The sequence below is a fragment of the Rana temporaria genome, chromosome 6 (assembly GCF_905171775.1).
Source record: "Rana temporaria chromosome 6, aRanTem1.1, whole genome shotgun sequence".
NCBI lineage: Eukaryota > Metazoa > Chordata > Amphibia > Anura > Ranidae > Rana > Rana temporaria.
Genome location: NC_053494.1, coordinates 180,034,312 through 180,052,944, shown reverse-complemented (window position 1 = coordinate 180,052,944; position 18,633 = coordinate 180,034,312). Strand labels below are relative to the sequence as shown.

Genomic DNA, 18,633 nt, shown 5'->3' with positions numbered 1-18,633 from the left:
GAAGCGGATGTTTCTATGTAGAGCTGCACCAGATTTTGCACTCTGCAGTTTTAGTAAAATCAGCCCCATTGTCTTCTCCTGACAGCTTTTATGTATATACCCCAATAAAGCATAGATCACTCATACATTGGATGGCTTGCCCATATAGGCAACATTTTATAGGAAAATTCATGCAAGTGTTACAACATGATATAGAAAATGAAAACCCTTGAGCAAAACAAGCCGTTCTGCGTGGCAATACACGTCATTCGACTGAAATGTTTGCACGCCATTCTGCCGGCTCAAAGGCTCTTATTTTCATTCTTTAGAAATTGATCAGAGTGTCATGTGACACTTCAGCTTTGAGACAGCTGGGAAATGCTGACAGACGAACGGACTGATGATTACTCGGGGGAATCCACGTCAGACAACACCAGAGAAGGACTGTGATTTACAAAAATGTAATTCAAAATACTTCCCTGGAGACAAGTCACCACCTTGGCCATCACTGTATTAGCTGATCTTGTAATGGTGAGCTGCAGGAAACAGGTGATCTCATCTGTTGTGATGCAACTAGAGGACAGCACATGACCATCACACCTATCTGAGCTTGACGGACATCCCTTTCTAAAACCAGGGACAATAATATGGAGTTGGTCGCCCCCCTTCCTTTGTGCACGTGCTCAGTGTCATATGCAGAAGATGGGCTAGATTCAGCAAGAATTTACGTTGGCGTATCTATTGATACGCCGCTTAAATTCAAAGCTGCGCCAGCGTATCTTTTTTCTGTATTCAGAAAGCAAGATACACCGAAATTAGGATAAAATCCGACTGGCGTAAGTCTCTTACGCCGTCGTATCTTAGTTGCATATTTACGCTGGCCGCTAGGTGGCGCTTCTGTCGATTTCAGTGTAGAATATGCAAATGAGCTGTATACGCCGATTCAGAAACGTACGTGCGCCCAGCGGAATTTTTTAAGTCGTTTGCGTAAGGCTTTTTCCGGCGTAACGTTGCTCCTGCTATATGAGGAGCAACCAATGTTAAGTATGGACGTCGGGCCAGCGTCGAATTTTTGTGTCGTTTGCGTAAGTCGTTCGCGAATAGGGCTTTGTGTAAATTACGTCCACCTCGAAAGCATTCACTATTTGCGACGTGATTAGGAGCATGCGCACTGGGATTTGTTCACGGACGGCGCATGCGCCGTTCGTGAGAAACGTCATTCACGTGGGGTCATGTTTTATTTACATAAAACACGCCCACCTCTTCAGAATTTGAATTTGGCGCGCCTACGCCGGCAGATGTACGCTACGCCGCCGTAACTTAGGGCGCAGGTTCTTTGTGAATACAGCCCCAGCCTCACTAAGTTACGGCGGCATAGCGTATCTGAGATACGCTACGCTCGCACAAACTTACGGCGGGCTTTCTGAATCTAGCCTGTTGTCTTTGGGAAATAGACGTATGGGTGCTGCCAGCATTGCTGCAGAGGTTGAAGGGGTGGGGGTCAGCCTGTCAGTGCTCAGACCATACGCCACACAGTGCATCAAATTGGTCTACATGGCTGTCGTCCCAAAAGTCTCTTCAAAAGATAATGCACAAGAAAGCCCGCTAACAGTTTGTTGAAGACAAGCAGACTGAGGATATTGATTACTGGAACCATGTCCTGTGGTCTGATGAGACCAAGATAAACTTATTTGGTTCAGATGGTGTCAAGCGAGTATGGCAGCAACCAGGTGAGGAGGACAAAGACAAGTGTGTCTTGCCTGCAGTCAAGTATGGTGGTGGGAGTGTCATGGTCTGGGGCTGCATTAGTGCTGCCGGAACTGGGGGGGCTACAGTTCATTGAGGGAACATGTACTGTGAAATACTGAAGCAGAGCATGATTCCTTCCCTTCGGAGACTGGGCCGCAGGGCAGTATTCCAACATGAAAACGACCCCAGACACACCTCCAAGATGACCACTGCCTTGCTAAAGAAACTGAGGGTAAAGGTGATGAACTGGCCAAGCATGTCTCCAGACCTAAACCCGATTGAGCCTCTGTGGGGCATCCTCAAACAGAAGGTGGAGGAGCGCAAGGTCTCCAACATCCACCAACTCTGTGATGTCATCATGAAGGAGTGGAAGAGGACTCCAGTGGCAACCTGTGAAGCTCTGGTGAACTCCATGCCCAAGAGGGTTAAAGGGGTTGTTAAGATAAAAAAAATGTTTCCCTAAATAGCTTCCTTTACCTTAGTGCAGTCCTCCTTCACTTACCTCTTCCTTCCATTTTACTTTTAAATGTCCTTATGTCTTCTGAGAAATCCTCACTTCCTGTTCTTCTGTCTGTAACTCCACACAGTCATGCAAGGCTTTCTCCCTGGTGTGGAGAAAGCCTCTTGAGGGGGGAGGTGGCGAGCAGATAGAGAAAGAAGCTGTGTGTTAGTGGGCATCCTGACACTCCTGCTCGCCCCCTCAAGAGGCTTTCTCCACACCAGGGAGAAAGCCTTGCATTACTGTGTGGAGTTACAGACAGAAGAACAGTAAGTGAGGATTTCTCAGAAGAAATAAGGACATTTAAAAGCAAAATGGAAGGATGAGGTAAGTGAAGGAGGACTGCACTAAGGTAAAGGAAGCTAATTAGGGGGGGAAAAAATGTACCTTTACAACCCCTTTAAGGCAGTGCTGGAAAATAATGGTGGCCACACAAAATATTGACACTTTGGGGTGTACTGACTTTTGTTGCCAGTGGTTTAGACATTAATGGCTGTGTGTTGAGTTATTTTGAGGGGACAGCAAATTTACACTTATATACAAGCTGTACACTCACTACTTTACATTGTCTTGTCACATAAGAAGATATAATGAAATATTTACAAAAATGTGAGGGGTGTACTTACTTTTTTCAGATACTGTATGTAAAAAAAAGGTCATGTGCATTGTTGTTGTCCTTTGCTGTACATTTGCATGCTGGGTGACCTTAGAGGGGTTGTTTTTTATTTTCTCAATAGGTTCCTTTAACATTGTTGGTTCACTAACCTTTTCCTTCGATTTCTCTTCTAAATGTTTTTTTTCTTTGTTTTCTTTGTCTGAATTTCTCACTTCCTGTTCCTCCTCAGTAAGCTGTTCTGGCTGACTAACCCCCAGCCAGAACGGCTCGGATGATGGGGGCAAGCTTACTGAGGAGAAACAGGAAGTGAGAAATTCGGACAAAAAAACATTTAGAAGGGAAATCGAAGGAAAATGTAAGTGAACCAACAATGTACTAGCTTAAAGGAACCTATTTAGAAAATAAAAAACAAACCTTAACAACCCTTTTAACCCTTTCACGCCGACGGAACGCATATATGCGTCCTCGGCTTTTGGGGGTTATACCGGAATGATGCCTGCAGCCGCAGGCATCATCCCGGTACCGTTGTTTAGAGCCGGCGATCGGCTATCCAAACATAACAACCGATGCGGCAAAAAGCCACTCGGTTGTTATGCCGGAGGAGCGGGCCTCCTGACGCCTCTCGCCGCTCTGACAGGCCCTCCCGTCCCACCGGGAGACCCAATCCTCGATCCGCCACCTTCTGTGTCCAGGCGGAGACTGACACTAAGCCGTAAATGGCTTCGATTCAGTCTCCGCATTGAAAACACGGAAGCCACGTCATGACGTCACTTCCGGGTTTCTCGTCTGCCAATGGCGCCGGAATTAAAAAAGTACACAGTATTCAGAATCGCCGTTTTCCGCGATCTGAATACTTTGAAGTGCAAAGGAGGGCTCAGGGGTCTTTTAGACCCCCGATCCCTCCATAAAGAGTACCTGTCACCACCTATTACTGTCACAAGGGATGTTTACATTCCTTGTGACAGCAATAAAAGTGATCAAAATGTAAAAAATAAATAAAAAAAACACAATTTAATATTATAAAAAAAATAAAAAAATAAGAAAAATAAAAAAACATTTTTAAAGCGCCCCCCTCCCCGCGAGCTTGCGCAACAAAGAAAACGCATACGGAAGACGCGCCTGCATATGAAAACGGTGTTCAAATCACACATGTGAGGTATCGCCGCGATCGTCAGAGCGAGAGCAATAATTCTATCACTAGACCTACTCTGTAACTCTAACCTGGTAACTGTAAAAAAAGTTTAAAGCGTCGCCTATGGAGATTTTTAGGTACTGTAGTTTGTCGCAATTCCATGAGTGCGTGCAATTATAAAGCGTGACATGCTTGGTATATATTTACTCGGCGTAACATCATCTTTCACATTATGCAAAAAAATTGGGCTAATTTTACTTTTTCACTTTTTTAAAATTCAAGTAAATTTTTCCCAAAAAGTTGTGTTTAAAACACCGCCGCACAAATACCGTATGACATAAAATATTACAAAAATCGCCATTTTATTCTCTAGATTCTCTGCTAAAAAAATATATATATATAATATTTGGGGGTTCTAAGTAATTTTCTAGCCAAAAATATGGATTTTAACTCGTAAACACCAAATGTCATAAATAGGCTTAGGCATGAAATAAAGAAGTACTAAAAGAAAAGCTTTAAAAAAAACATTCCCCATTGCTAAAATTACAATTGCTCCATAGCTATAGTTCATATCATAATTATATCCGGTTCCATTTATATCACAATATTCTATAATATTTTATATGAGTTCAAATGCAATAGACTAACATGATTGGTTTGACTATAACCTGCTTTAATGATTCCTTTAATATTCCTCATAGGATCTACAAATATTTATTGGATTTTTCTATGTTTCAAATACTGTCTTATTACATGATACCATTTTTATTTTTCTGTAAAATTGTCAATTGTATCTACTGTTTTCTCTTTACTTTAAACCCAATAAACGAATTTGACAAAAAAAAAAAAAAAAACATTCCCTACTTTTCCTTTACCATAAATGTTTATATTTTTATTTTTTTAGATTTCTGGATGCAGAATTCAGCATAAAAATAAATTGCCAATATACAATTTAAACCTATATATTGTAATAAGACTCTATACGATGTATCATATGGGAGGGATCTTCGGGACAGATTCGAAAGCTTCTTAAAATTCAATCAATATGTCTTTCCACGCTGTATATTTGCCTGCTTTGCATAAGCCTGATAATGGGCACTGCTTAGGAAAACATATTTCCGTGCTCCCTGTCAGCGGTAAACGAGATAAGATATATGCACTAAATAGCCGTATTGTGTTTGCCAGCCATTTTGTTAGGCCAGCTCAATTTGTCACATTTCCACCGCTCACATTATAATCTGTGACAGACAATATTAAATGCCTACCGTTTTGGCGCAGGTTATAAATGACTTTCTTTCCGAGCTCGTCCGTGGCCATCCAAAATGTAATAGCACATTCATTTTCACCTTGCATGCTACAGAAAATAGATTTATCCTCGGAGAAATCTGAAGGGATGAGAAGGGAAAGAGACAGCTGAAATAAAATGCATGACATCAAAACAAAAGGTCTGATGGATTGTCATGTCAAGTCCAAGCTCACCAATGGTTAAGATGGAAGCAGATGGAGAAAATTGCCCGAGAAAGTTCAATATTTCTTTGTGTTTTTTTTCCCTGTCTTGGTTACAGGGACATACCTGCGTCTGGCTTTGATTATTCTTGTCTAAGTACATTCCGGATATGTCAGTCACTGCTGCTCATCTGAAGCACAAAATGGCCGCCTAATTCAGCAGGCCTTAACAATGTGACTTGGACTGAGCCAGAAGAACATAATAGTCTCATTTGTGTTAAAAGGCAACCAAGTGTTTTCTATTACTTCCAGTTACCTGTTCGGTCTTTTATTGAGGCATAGTGATACCCCAAGGCGGTGTCTTACCATGCATGGCTTGCTATAGATTGTCACAACAGTTGGAATCACTTAAGTAACGAAAACCAGGAATGTCAACCCTGTGAAATGTGACTCGCTTGCAGAAAGACGAGGAAAAGTTATTTATGGTTAAGGTCTCTCTGAGTGATGTATTACTCCCTGCTTAGTGGCAGATACACGCTGATAAGATCCTGTACATGGTCGGAGAATAGATTGTAACTGTGGCTGAAACAGCTTATATATTTTATGTGTTATTACAGGAAAACCACTGAGTGCTTTCCGGAAGAATTATTTGTGTGCCTGTAATGTAATCCCTACCTGAAACCATTTTTAGATTTTGGTGAGAGGTTAGTGATCGAAGGTCCTCTTAAACATATGGCACCTCATCCAAAATAGGTTAAATAGAGGGTTTTGAGAGGATGGAGTATATTGCGGTGCCAGTTATAAAAAACAGACGTATTGTTATATCAAAAATAGAAAATGTTATTCAATTCATACAAAGATTAAAATCAGCTTTACAACATTCAATGGTGGGAGCTATATGTAGAGACAATTTTCTTGAACAAGTCTACCCTACTAGTTTCGCCCTTAGGCTTCCTCAGGGGTTTTAGGACTTGATCGTCTCAAGAGAGGGCTCCAAAGTACTGCATGCAACCTGGTGAGGTAGCCTCTCAGGGGGATGATGGGATATTCTGACCTCAATATGGCAGCTGAGATCCCAATGATGAAATCAAATTCGGGTCTAAGGCAGTTGACAGTGAATATAGAGACACTAAATCATCAAGGTGTATACACACTGAGAGCACCCTGAGCGCTGGCAGATATAAAGTGGGGAATAAAATCTGCAATAAATGTCAGATAGAATCCCATGCGCTCGTGGATGGGGTTCTTACAGTGTCCCTAGCTGAGGGTGCTCTCAGTGTGTATACACCTTGATGATTCAGTGTCTCTATATTCACTGTCAGCTGCCTTAGACCCAAATTTGATTTCATCATTGGGATCTCAGCTGCCAAATTGAGGTCAGAATATCCTATCATCTCCCTGAGGGGCTACCTCACCAGGTTGCATGCAGTACTTTGGAGCCCTCTCTTGAGACGATCAAGTCCTAAAAACCCTGAGGAAGCCTAAGGGCGAAACTAGTAGGGTAGACTTGTTCAAGAAAATTGTCTCTACATATAGCTCCCACCATTGAATGTTGTAAAGCCGATTTTAATCTTTGTATGAATTGAATAACATTTTCTATTTTTGATATAACAATACGTCTGGTTTTTATAACTGGCACCGCAATAATCCTCCATCCACAAAGAACTTACGGCGGTGTATCTATTGATACGCCGCGTAAGTTCTACGATGCGCCGTCGTATCTTTGTTTTGTATCCACAAAACAAGATACGCCTGAATGTGGGCTAGATCCGACTGACGTACGTCTTAGTACGCCGTCGGATCTTAGGTGCATATTTACGCTGGCCGCTAGGTGGCACTTCCGTTGATTTCCGCGTAGAGTATGCAAATTAGCTAGATACGCCGATTCTCAAACGTACGTCCGCCCGGCGCATTTTTTTTACCTCGTTTACGTAAGGCTTTTTTCGGCGTAACGTTACCCCTGCCTCTATGAGGTGTACGCAATGTTAGGTATGGATGTCGGGACAGCGATTTTGTCGATTACGTCGTTTGCATCAAACGTTCGCGAATAGGGCTTTGCGTAAATTACGTTCACGTCGAAAGCATTGACTATTTGCGACGTGATTTCGAGCATGCGCACTGTGATACCCCCACGGACGGCGCATACGCCATTAAAAAAAACGTCATTTACGTGGGGTCAAGATGAATTAACATAAAACACGCCCACATCTTAGTCATTTGAATTTCGCGCCCTTACGCCGACACATTTACACTACGCCGCCGTAACTTACGGTGCAAATTCTTTCTGGATAAGGAACCTCCGCTCTAAGTTACGGCGGCGTAGTGTATCTGAGATACGCTACGCATGCCTAAAGATAGGCAGTTCTTTGTGGATCCTGTGTGCTGCTCCCCCCACAGTCCCCTCTAATACTCACCTGAGTCCCGTCCCCTCTCAATTCAACAATGTGCACAGGAGTCTCAGCTGTCACAGATCTCTTTCTTCTCATTGGCTGAGGCAAGCAGCGGAAGCCATTGGCTCCCACTGCTGTCAATCACAGCCAATGAGGAGAGAGCAGGGGGAGGAGCTATATGTGTCTTATGGATGCAAAGAGCCGGGCTCAAGAGCGAGCATTCACCAGGTCAAGGGGAAGGAGCCTGGAGCGCCGGCGGGGGGAACGGAGAACAAGAAAAGTGGGGCTGCTCTGTGCAAAATCACTGCACAAAGCAGGTTTTTTAAACTATGCCTTTAATATCACTTTAATTTGTACATTGGTCTGTTTATAACTCATGCCCACTGCCAGTTAAATGGGATGAGAATATTCATTAACATCAGCGTATACAATCAGTTCTTGATTTTGATTCCTGTCAGGAATGCTATTATCATTCAAAAAATGGGGCAGATACCCTGAGCTCCATCCACACCAACAGCTCCTACTGGGCACCACCGGTCAGCCAGAACTCATAACTAGTGCCTGCATCTGATTGGATGCAGGTGTTCGGCTAACAATTTTCTGGCAGACTCATTCCACAAAATTCAATTGAACAGTGCCAGTAGGGTCAAACACTACTCAAATTTTGGCAAAGCCAGCAGGAATCAGCGGAATATTGAACAGTATATGGCCAACTTAACACAGAATTCTACACATGTATGAAACCAGATAAGAAGAGAACTTTTATAGCCAGATTCACGTAGGCGGGCGCAACGTTAGGCAGGCGTAGCGTATGGCATATACGCTACGCCGCTGTAAGTTAGAGAGGCAAGTGCTGTATTCACAAAGCACTTGCCTCCTAAGTTACGGCGGCGTAGTGTAAATGGGCCGGCCTAAGCGTGCCTAATTCAAATGTGGAACAGGGGGGCGTGTTTTATGTAAATGACTGGTGACCCGACGTGATTGCATTGCATTGCTCCAAAGTACGCCGTTTCGACGTGAACGTAAATTACGTCAAGCCCGATTCGCGTACGACTTACGCAAACAACGTAAAAAGATAGGCCTGTTCCGACGTCCATACCTTGCATGGGATGCGCCACCTAGGGAGCAGCTTTATCTTTACGCCGGCGTATCTCTAACGTAAACGGCGTAACTAATTGCGACGGGCGCACGTACGCTCGTGAATCGGCGTATCTAGTCATTTGCATATTCTACGCCGAACTCAACGGAAGCGCCACCTATCGGCCAGCGTAAATATGCACCCTAAGATACGACGGCGTAGGAGACTTACACCGCTCGTATCTTAGCCTAATTTAAGCGTATCTGGTTTCCAGAATACGCCTAAATTTGCGACGGCGTAGATTCAGAGTTACGACGGCGTATCTACTGATACGCCGGCGTAAACCTATCTGAATCCACCTATTAGTGTTACTTTTTTATAGTGGAAGGCATAGTGACATCATTTGGTGCCAGGGATGACATCATCCCCATGTAGGGTCAAAATAACCCTGTGAAAGAATATCTTTGAAAGCTTTATTGCAATACCAGTTACGACAAGCATACTACTTAGTACAAACTTATTACTACGAACCTTGATCTTTGCTGACCGTGACATCCATTAGGTGACATGTTTCTGCACATGCTGCTCTTTTCTCCTCCTCTGAAAACAGATGGCATTCTACACAGGGTCTAGGAGAAACAACACATAGCTCATCGGTCACTATGAAGACAACATACGTGTCCCAGCCAACGCCGAGCCAAGCATTCCATTTCGCAGGACCTAAGTCATTGTGCTGAAAGCAGCTTTAAAAAGTCTCCACTATCTCATGAATTGCATAGATATCCTGCAGGCTAGCTTTGTCAGACAATTCTGTATGATAAACAGCTCTTTAGTCATCTTACCTGAATTCAATGCATAATCAGTTTTTTTCATAGCTTAGATGTCATGTTCCAGACTCCTGACCTTGCTCCTGTCACAGCCCGAGGGCCCAAAATTCATCAAAACTCTATTTAGAGTATTACATTCAAAAGGATCTGGTAAATAGGGCAATGCTTTAAAAATAATGAAGTGGCTTCATCTACATTTACTTACACCAAGGGGTCCTAGCAAAATCATTACCTGGGCCCCCTTGGCTCTCTAGCTTAAAATACATTTTTGCCAGCGAGACGCAATATTCTAAGGCTAAGCTATAAAAGATCATCAAGTTTTGGCATAGAGATTTTAGTGAGACTTGCTTTTTTTTTTAAAGGAATCAAAATTTGAAAATATTTTTTATTTAGTACAGTAATGTTATAAACTTCACTTGAGATTCACAGTTAGTTTGAAGACACGGGTTGGGGGTTGACTTTAGAAGTTACATTTGGGTTTGGTCCGAACCCAGAAGGCAGATGTTCTTCCTGGGCCAATGAGCTGCAGCTGGAACCAGGGCTGGTGCAAGGATTTTTGACACCCTAGGCGAAACCCATTGGCTCCACCCCTGACTGCACCCCTTTGCCCTGCCCATGTGACAGAAGGCGCCGCTATACAGGAAGCATCGTCTCTACTTCCCCTAGCGCTGGCTTCAGTGCTGCGCCTCTAATTACACTACCGGTCAGATGGAGCAGCTGCCTGAGACTGAGTTAGTTACATGCTGCAGCCTGCAGAGCATGCAGACGCAGAGGGAAACCAGCAGCTGGGTGCTCCTAGGCAGCAGTGCACCCTAGGTGGCTGCCAAGTTTGCCTAGTGGTAGCTCCGGCCCTGGCTGGAACATTCCCTACCCCAGGGCTGCATGTATACAAAGGGGCAGGGATGCATATGATATCATTAATCTAACAAGGCCACATGGCCATATTAGGTCAATTATGTCATTGACAGCTGACTTCCAGGTTTACCTGAACATGGGTTCGAACTGAACCCAGAGCTGGTCACAACTTTATGTCGAGTCAAAAGCTGACTGATGGTCAGTCGTGCCTACACACCATCGGTTAAACAAACGATTGTGTCAGAACGCGGTGACGTAAAACACAACAACGTGCTGAAAAAAACGAAGTTCAATGCTTCCAAGAATGCGTCGACTTGATTCTGAGCATGCCTGGATTTTTAACCGATGGACGTGCCTACAAACGATCGGTTTTGTTCTATCGGTTAGGTGTCCATCGGTTAAATTTAAAACAAGATTGCTTTTTTTAACCTATGGATAAATAACCGATGGGGCCCACACACGATCGGTTTGGTCCGATGAAAACGGTCCATCAGACCATTCTCATCGGTTTGACCGATCGTGTGTACGCGGCATCAGAATAGCCGACTTGTCTTTTAATGTATTTTTTTCTATGAATGTGTTATTCCCAAAAGTCTATTCTGTTCCTTTCATAGCTTTTTGACTTTGTTTCACTGCTTCCAGTAATGTTAGCACTTTTATTCAATCATATCTCAGCCATGATAGCCATCACGTGTTGCCAGGGTCAAAGAAATCTGCCTTGAGGCATTCAGAATTAACAGTGCAGGCACCTGGTAAATGTCAATAAAACTGTAGATTTAATCAATCAGATTTTGAGTTGGTGACACTGGGGACATCTAGCAAGAAGACAATCTTGTCTGCATCCTTTTCTATTTTTCCAGACCTAAATGTGACAGATCAGATGTAGCCTGATGTAAATGGACACAGCAGACCTCTGTGTATCTCTACTTCTGTAGACTTCTGGGATATATGAAAGTTTTACATCAATAAAACTGACCATTATAAGCATCCCTGTTAGGCCCTTTTCACACTACAAAATAAATCCGTTTTAATAATCCGTATTAAAATCCGTCAGATAATGTTAAAAAACGGAAGTTATACGTCCTTTATAAAATATCATTAAAGTCTATGGGATTTTTTTATGTTCCGTAAAGATCCGTAATAGTCCGTTATAACGTACGGACGTTAGTTGTAACGGAATATGTGACGGGTCTTGCACTATTTTTTGTCCATTTTTTGTCTGTTGCAAGTAACGGATATATTAACGTCCGTTATATTTTAACATTGAAGTCTATGGCGCACGGACGTTAGTAAATGTCTCCGTAAATGTCTGTTATGTTAACGGACGTTCATTTTACTGAGCATGCTCAGTAAAGACTTCTGGAGCTGGACTTCAAGAAAGGGTGAAATGGTTTTTATTAACGGACGTTAGAAAGGAATGATATAACGGATGTATACGGATATATACGGATAAACATTATCCGTTTTCAATAAAGGAAGAATGGTAAAATATTTATCCGTATGTATCCGTTATTAAATCCGTTAATAAACGTCCGTTAATAGGTGTAATACTGATATTATAAAACGGACATACAATCCATAGTGTGAAAGAAGCCTTAGTGGTAAATGGTTTGTCTTATCCCTTTTAAACTGATACTTCTGTAAGAGACTAGGCTAGATCATCAAATGAAAATAAAAGAAAGGCTAAAAAAGAAAACAAATGCGGACATCACATCTAAGAATTGTTAAGCTGCAATATAATAAAGGTTTCCTTTTGGGTGTAATGATGCTTTAAGTAATTTTGATGATTTATAGGTAATCCAGACCACACTTTTTCTGTGTCCCTGTTTTTTCTGTATTGAATTTTTTAAGGGTAAGGACAAAAATTGTTGGATTAATTCTAGTAGGACACTGAAGGCCTAGGTGTGAAATGCACGGTCCACCACTGGTGATTATCATAAGTAAAGAATAAGTGCAATAACCAAAGATTACAGACACACGGTATTAATCGCCTATCAGACCTCTGACAATGCCTTTATGTCGCTGAAGCCCCTTAAAATCTCCTGGCTTAGTGGGTTTGACAACTAATGGCCATGAAGAAGACCATACCCCCCAGACTTTTACCAACTCCTTATCACCTTTTCCTTTTCTTTTTACATTACACTAAAAGCCAAAGAGACCATGGAGATCCTCTGGGGTGTAGAAATTGCCTGATTGGGAACCAGATAATTTACATCAACAGCAATACTTTGAGATAGGGTTGTCCCGATATCACTTTTTTAGGACCGAGTACAAGTACCGATACTTCTTTTCATGTTCTCGCCAATCCAATACCGATACTTTTTTTTTAAATGTGTCCCCAAATGCAGCCATGTCCCCCCACATATATCCAGCCATGTCCCCCCACATATATCCAGCCACGTCCCCCCACATATTTCAGCCATGTCCCCCCACATATTGCAGCCATGTCCCCCCACATATATCCAGCTGTGTCCCCCCACCTATATCCCAGCCATGTCCCCCCATATATTGCAGCCATGTCCCCCCACATATATCCAGCCGTGTCCCCCCACATATACCAGCCATGTCCACCCATATATTGCAGCCATGTCCCCCCATATACAGTATTGCAGCCATGTCCCCCCATATATTGCAGCCATGTCCCCCCACATATTGCTGCCATGTCTCCACACATATTGCAGCCATGTCCCCCCACATATATCCAGCCATGTCCCCCCACATATATCCAGCCATGTCCCCCCATATATTGCAGCCATGTCCCCCCATATATTGCAGCCATGTCCCCCCACATATATCCAGCCGTGTCCCCCCACATATATCCAGCCATGTCCCCCCATATATTGCAGCCATGCCCCACCATATATATCCAGCCATGTCCCCCCACATATATCCAGCCATGTCCCCCACATATGCAGCCATGTCCCTCCACATATGCAGCCATGTCCCCCCACATATATCCAGCCATGTCCCCCCATATATTGCAGCCATGCCCCCCCCCCACATATTGCAGCCATGTCCCCCCACATATATCCAGCCATGTCCCCCATACCTAGTAGATGATGATGCCGCTGCCGCATTAATCAGCGTGCGGGGAACATTACAGGCAACTTTCGTTTGAATAGCTGTCCATTCCTTGCCGCGCCGTTTATAGACACTCCCCCTTGCTCAGGATTGGACGGATCTGTCCAATCCCGAGCAAGGGGGAGTGTCTATACACGGCGCGGCGGGGAATACAGCTATTCAAACGAAAGCTGCCTGTAATGTTCCCCGCACACTGATTAACGCGGCAGCTTTGCGGTATGCAGCGGCGGCGGGGGCGGGTCAAGTATTCTATTCAGGCATCGGGGGCATTTGGGGGAGTACAAGTACTCCCGTAAATACTCGGTATCGGTCCCGATACCGATACTGGTATCGGGACAACCCTACTTTGAGATATCAATACCAGTTAGGTAACCTTACAGGTGCAACTCTATTATTACCTTTTTCCTCAATAATCCTTTTCCAAGTCTCCATTGGCTTGGCAATGTCAATAGCTTGCCACAGCCCATAAGGCCCAAGCAAAGAAAATCCATACAGTGTTTTAAAGTGTAAGTAAACCCCCCTACTGTTTTCAACCAAGGGAGCTGCCATCTTTACCTCTGTTTAATCTACAACTGCCATGATGCTGCACACGTGATCAGTTATGACACCAGCCATTGGATGGTTTGACAGTTTGGTTGAGAGCACAACCAATGGGAGTGTTACATTTCCGGCATGTGCCGTAAATGAAACTGTTTTATGGATGGTTTTACTTCCTCTTTAAAACCCCCCCAAGCATTGAACCTGAGAAGAAAAGCTAAACAACACCTCCTACTGCCACGTATGTGGCAACTCACTGACACCATGCAAATTAAACTAAGGGGAGGGTAGGACTCGTTCAGCTTATTTACATAGAAAATGGCCAGTTTTATACCCAAGCTCAACACAAACCACTAAACCACTAAATCTACCAGCTTTTCAGATTAAAAAAAGTCCACTCTCCTTTGCCAACACCAACCTTTTAAAAAACATTAAAGCGGAGGTTCACCCTAAAAACATTTTTCTAACATTACACTGTGCTCACTTCCAACATTGACAGTATGCTGATTTTTTTTTTTTTGCTGTACATACCGTCGTTTAGCTATTCCCCCCCCCCCCCCCGGCTTCCAGGTAGTGGATCCCGCGGGAGTGGGCGTTCCTATGCAGAGGCTAAGTGATTGACGTGATGACAAAAACTCCCCCCCGGCGCATAAGGCGCATCACCAGTTTCCGAAAGAAGCCAAACGTTGGTGCGCAGGCGACGTATAGAGCCGACTCGCAGTTCGGCTTCTTTCGGAAACTCGTGATGTGCCTTATGCGCCGGAGGGAAGTTTTTGTCACCACGTCAATCACTTAGCCCCTGCATAGGAACGCCCACTCCCGCGGGAGCCACTACCCAGAAGCCGGGGGGGGGGGAATAGCTATACGACGGTATGTAAAGCAAAACAAATAAAAATCAGCATACTATCAATGTTGGAAGTGAGCACAATGTAATGTTAGAAAAATGTTTTTAGGGTGAACCTCTGCTTTAAGCCTTGGCCCACCCCGGTCAAGCCTTCCCAATGCTAAATGCTCCAGGGAGGTACATTGTAAACTGTACTGCTAATTATTACATGATTGCTCAGAGGAAAACAAAAGCTAAATGTAAAATACATTTTACAACATCAACAGCAATTTACCTTTGAAAGTCACAGGGATCGCCACATGTTGGACACCTCTCACAAGTATCGCCAGAGACGCCTGCGCCGTAGCAGATACACTTTCCGCACTCACATTTACCTCTTCCACTGCACATAATTCCACTCTCTGATATACAGGGGTCTATGTTTATGGTACAGTTACAGTACGGGCCGGTCCATCCACTGTGGCAGGCGCACTCTCCACATTCACAGTTTCCATGTCCTGTAAAGGTGTCATAACGCAACATTTTAGCCTCGTCTCACCAGAAATGCTGCATAGTTAATGCAAATGATACATAGACCAAAAACAATTATAATTTTCATATCTATGAAAGGTTTCAGCATCTATTGATCCATAATTTTACAATATCTAAAATACAGTATATCCAATATTTGAAATTTAGGGAAGTGTGGAATGCTTGGAATTTTTTCAAAGACCTAGCTCAATTTAAGGCATCATACTAAACTCCCTCATTTTCATTAGCTTTTATTTTCTTTTTTGTACTATTTATTATTTTTAAATCTTTCCTTTTATTTTCTTTTTTCTCTATAATATAAAAATTGTGGCTTCAAATTGTGGGATATCATCCTAACTTATGACTTACTTTTGCATTTGTGGTGACCTGTATTCACACCTGCCTTCGTCTAATACTTATTGATATTATACAGTCATCCTATTAATTTGGATTTGTTATATATTGATATCTGTAATTGATTGCTAAATCATATACTGTCATTATATATATATATATATATATATATATATATATATATATATATATATGTTTTGCCACATCTTTAACAACTTAAGGACCAGCCGTCATTATTAAACGGCAGCAGGTTGGCTCTCCTGCGCGAACTGGCCGCTTTAACAGCGATAGGGGGCCCGCGGCACGATGCCAGAGGTTAAGTGGTTAGCACTTCCCCCTGCCCACCAGCAGCACGAAGGTTGTTGGTTCAAATCCCAACCACTGCCTGGAGTCTGCATGTTCTCCCTGTGCCTGCGTGTGTTTCCTCTGGGTCCTACAGTATTCTCCCACACTCCAGAAATGCTAATAGGTAAATTGGCCCTGGTATGTGAATGGTACAATTTTTTTTCCCTAAATAGCTTCCTTTACCTTAGTGCAGTCCCCCTTCACTTACCTCATCCTTTGATTTTGCTTTTAAATGTCCTTATTTCTTCTGAGAAATCATCACTTCCTGTTCTTCTGTCTGTAACTCCACACAGTAATGCGAGGCTTTCTCCCTGGTGTAGAGTGTCATGCTCGTCCCCTCCCTTGGACTACATGAGAGTCAGGACGCTCTCTACGTCGCAGATAGAGAAAAGAGCTTTATGTTAGTGGGCGTCCTGACTCTCCTGTAGTCCAAGGGAGGGGGCGAGCATGACACTCCACACCAGGGAGAAAGCCTTGCATTACTGTGTGGAGTTACAGACAGAAGAACAGGAAGTGAGGATTTCTCAGAAGAAATAAGGACATTTAAAAGCAAAATTAAAGGGTGAGGTAAGTGAAGGAGGACTGCACTAAGGTAAAGGAAGCTATTTAGGGGAAAATTGTACCTTTATAGCCCCTTTAAAGACCTTAGATTGTAAGCTCCTTGATGGCAGGGACTGAGGTGAATATACAATATATATATATATATATATATATATATATATATATATATATATATCACTGCGTATACTGACAGTACTATATAAGTACCTGTAATAAATGCATTTTTTATGTAAAATGAGATGCTCACATTCAGTATTATTGTTCTTTGGTGTAAAAGATTGCCTTTATTCACGACATCATCATTTTGTGCTATTATGCCTAGAATGTTTAAAAACGTGATTTTACCATTGTTATATTTACCTCCACATATAAGTCCCCTGTGCCGAACACAGGAAAAGTCATTGCATTCACAGCGAGGTCCATAGACACGTCCATATATGGATGGATTACAGACGCACTGTCCGCAGAAGCACTCCCCGTGGCCACTACATGCATCCAGTTCATTGCAGGAGCTGCTGTTCAGAGAGGCCTCATTACATTCACACTGAGCTCCCAGGAAGCCTGGCTTACATACACACACTCCACACTCCAGCGAGCCATTTCCCTGGCCGCACTCGGGGCTCTCCTCCTCAGCTTCTGACTTGCATGAACAAGAGCACTCCGATTGAATCTCAATCTCCAGGCTCTCCTGAAGACCCAGAGGCTTTATGGCTATGTGTCGTGTTTGTTTGGCGCAGGAAGTTGAGTTTATTGTCACACTGAAGGAAACCTAAAGAAACAAATACATAAGAATCAACTTGTTTTATTCCTTTATGCAGGCTGACACGTCATTATATACATATATATATATATATATATATATATATATATATATATATATATATATATACTGTATATAGGTTTTCACACAAGATTTACTCAACTTTTGCCAAAATTCACACAAATGTAGAGATGCACCGTTATGCCGCCCTACGTGAATCTAGGCCTATGTTTGTAAGATATTGGCCTAGATTCACGTAGGGCAGCATAACGTTGTGTGGGCGTAGCGTATCTTATTTACGCCACGCCGCCGCTACTTAGAGAGGCAAGTGCTGTATTCACAAAGCACTTGCGTCCTAAGTTACGGCGGCGTAGCGTAAATCGGCCGGCGTAAGCACGCGTAATTCGAAGTAGGCAGGTCGTGGGCGTGTTGTATTTAAATTAAGCGTGACCCCAGGTAGATGCATGGCCGAACGAACGGCGCATGTGCGCGCATGCTCAGTATCACGTCGTATTTACTCCCAAAGATACGCCGGCTCAATGCCTGTGACGTGAACGGAACCTACGCACAGCCCCATTCACGTACGACTTACGTAAACAACGTAAAAAAATACGCTTGTTCCGACGTCCATACCTTGCATGGGCTGCGCCACCTAGAGACCAGCTTTATCTTTACGCCGGCGTATGTCTTACGTAAACGGAGTAACTAATTGTGACGGGCATACGTACGTTCGTGAATCGGCATATCTTGCTGATTTACAAATTCAACGCGGAAATCAACGGAAGCGCCACCTAGCGGCCATCGTAAATATGCACCCCAAGATACGACGGCGTAGAAGACTTACGCCGCTCGTATCTTGGCCAAATCTATGCGGAACTGATTCTATGAATCAGGCGCTTAGATACGACGGCGTATCTGGAGATACGCCGTCGTAAATCTTTGAGAATCTGGGCCATGGAGTTTAATCTAATCTGGTTTTAATCTAATCTAATCTGTTTTCATGTTATGATGCAGAGTTAGCAGTTGAATGGAGATAACTGCATATTTCTCAGATACAAAAACTGCTTCTT

General features: G+C 43.2%; 1 protein-coding gene across 1 annotated transcript in view; it reads right to left on the bottom strand.

Moving 5' to 3' along the window:
* The window catches only part of ITGB6 (integrin subunit beta 6), a 118,936-nt gene that overhangs the window by 10,436 nt on the left and 89,867 nt on the right, over positions 1-18,633 (bottom strand). Inside the window, exons 10-13 of the mRNA XM_040357889.1 lie at positions 17,164-17,572; positions 15,308-15,530; positions 9,421-9,518; positions 5,241-5,360 (exon numbers count right to left, since the gene is read on the bottom strand). Coding sequence (XP_040213823.1) covers positions 5,241-5,360; positions 9,421-9,518; positions 15,308-15,530; positions 17,164-17,572 — 850 coding nt within the window. The remainder of the gene's footprint in view (positions 1-5,240; positions 5,361-9,420; positions 9,519-15,307; positions 15,531-17,163; positions 17,573-18,633) is intronic.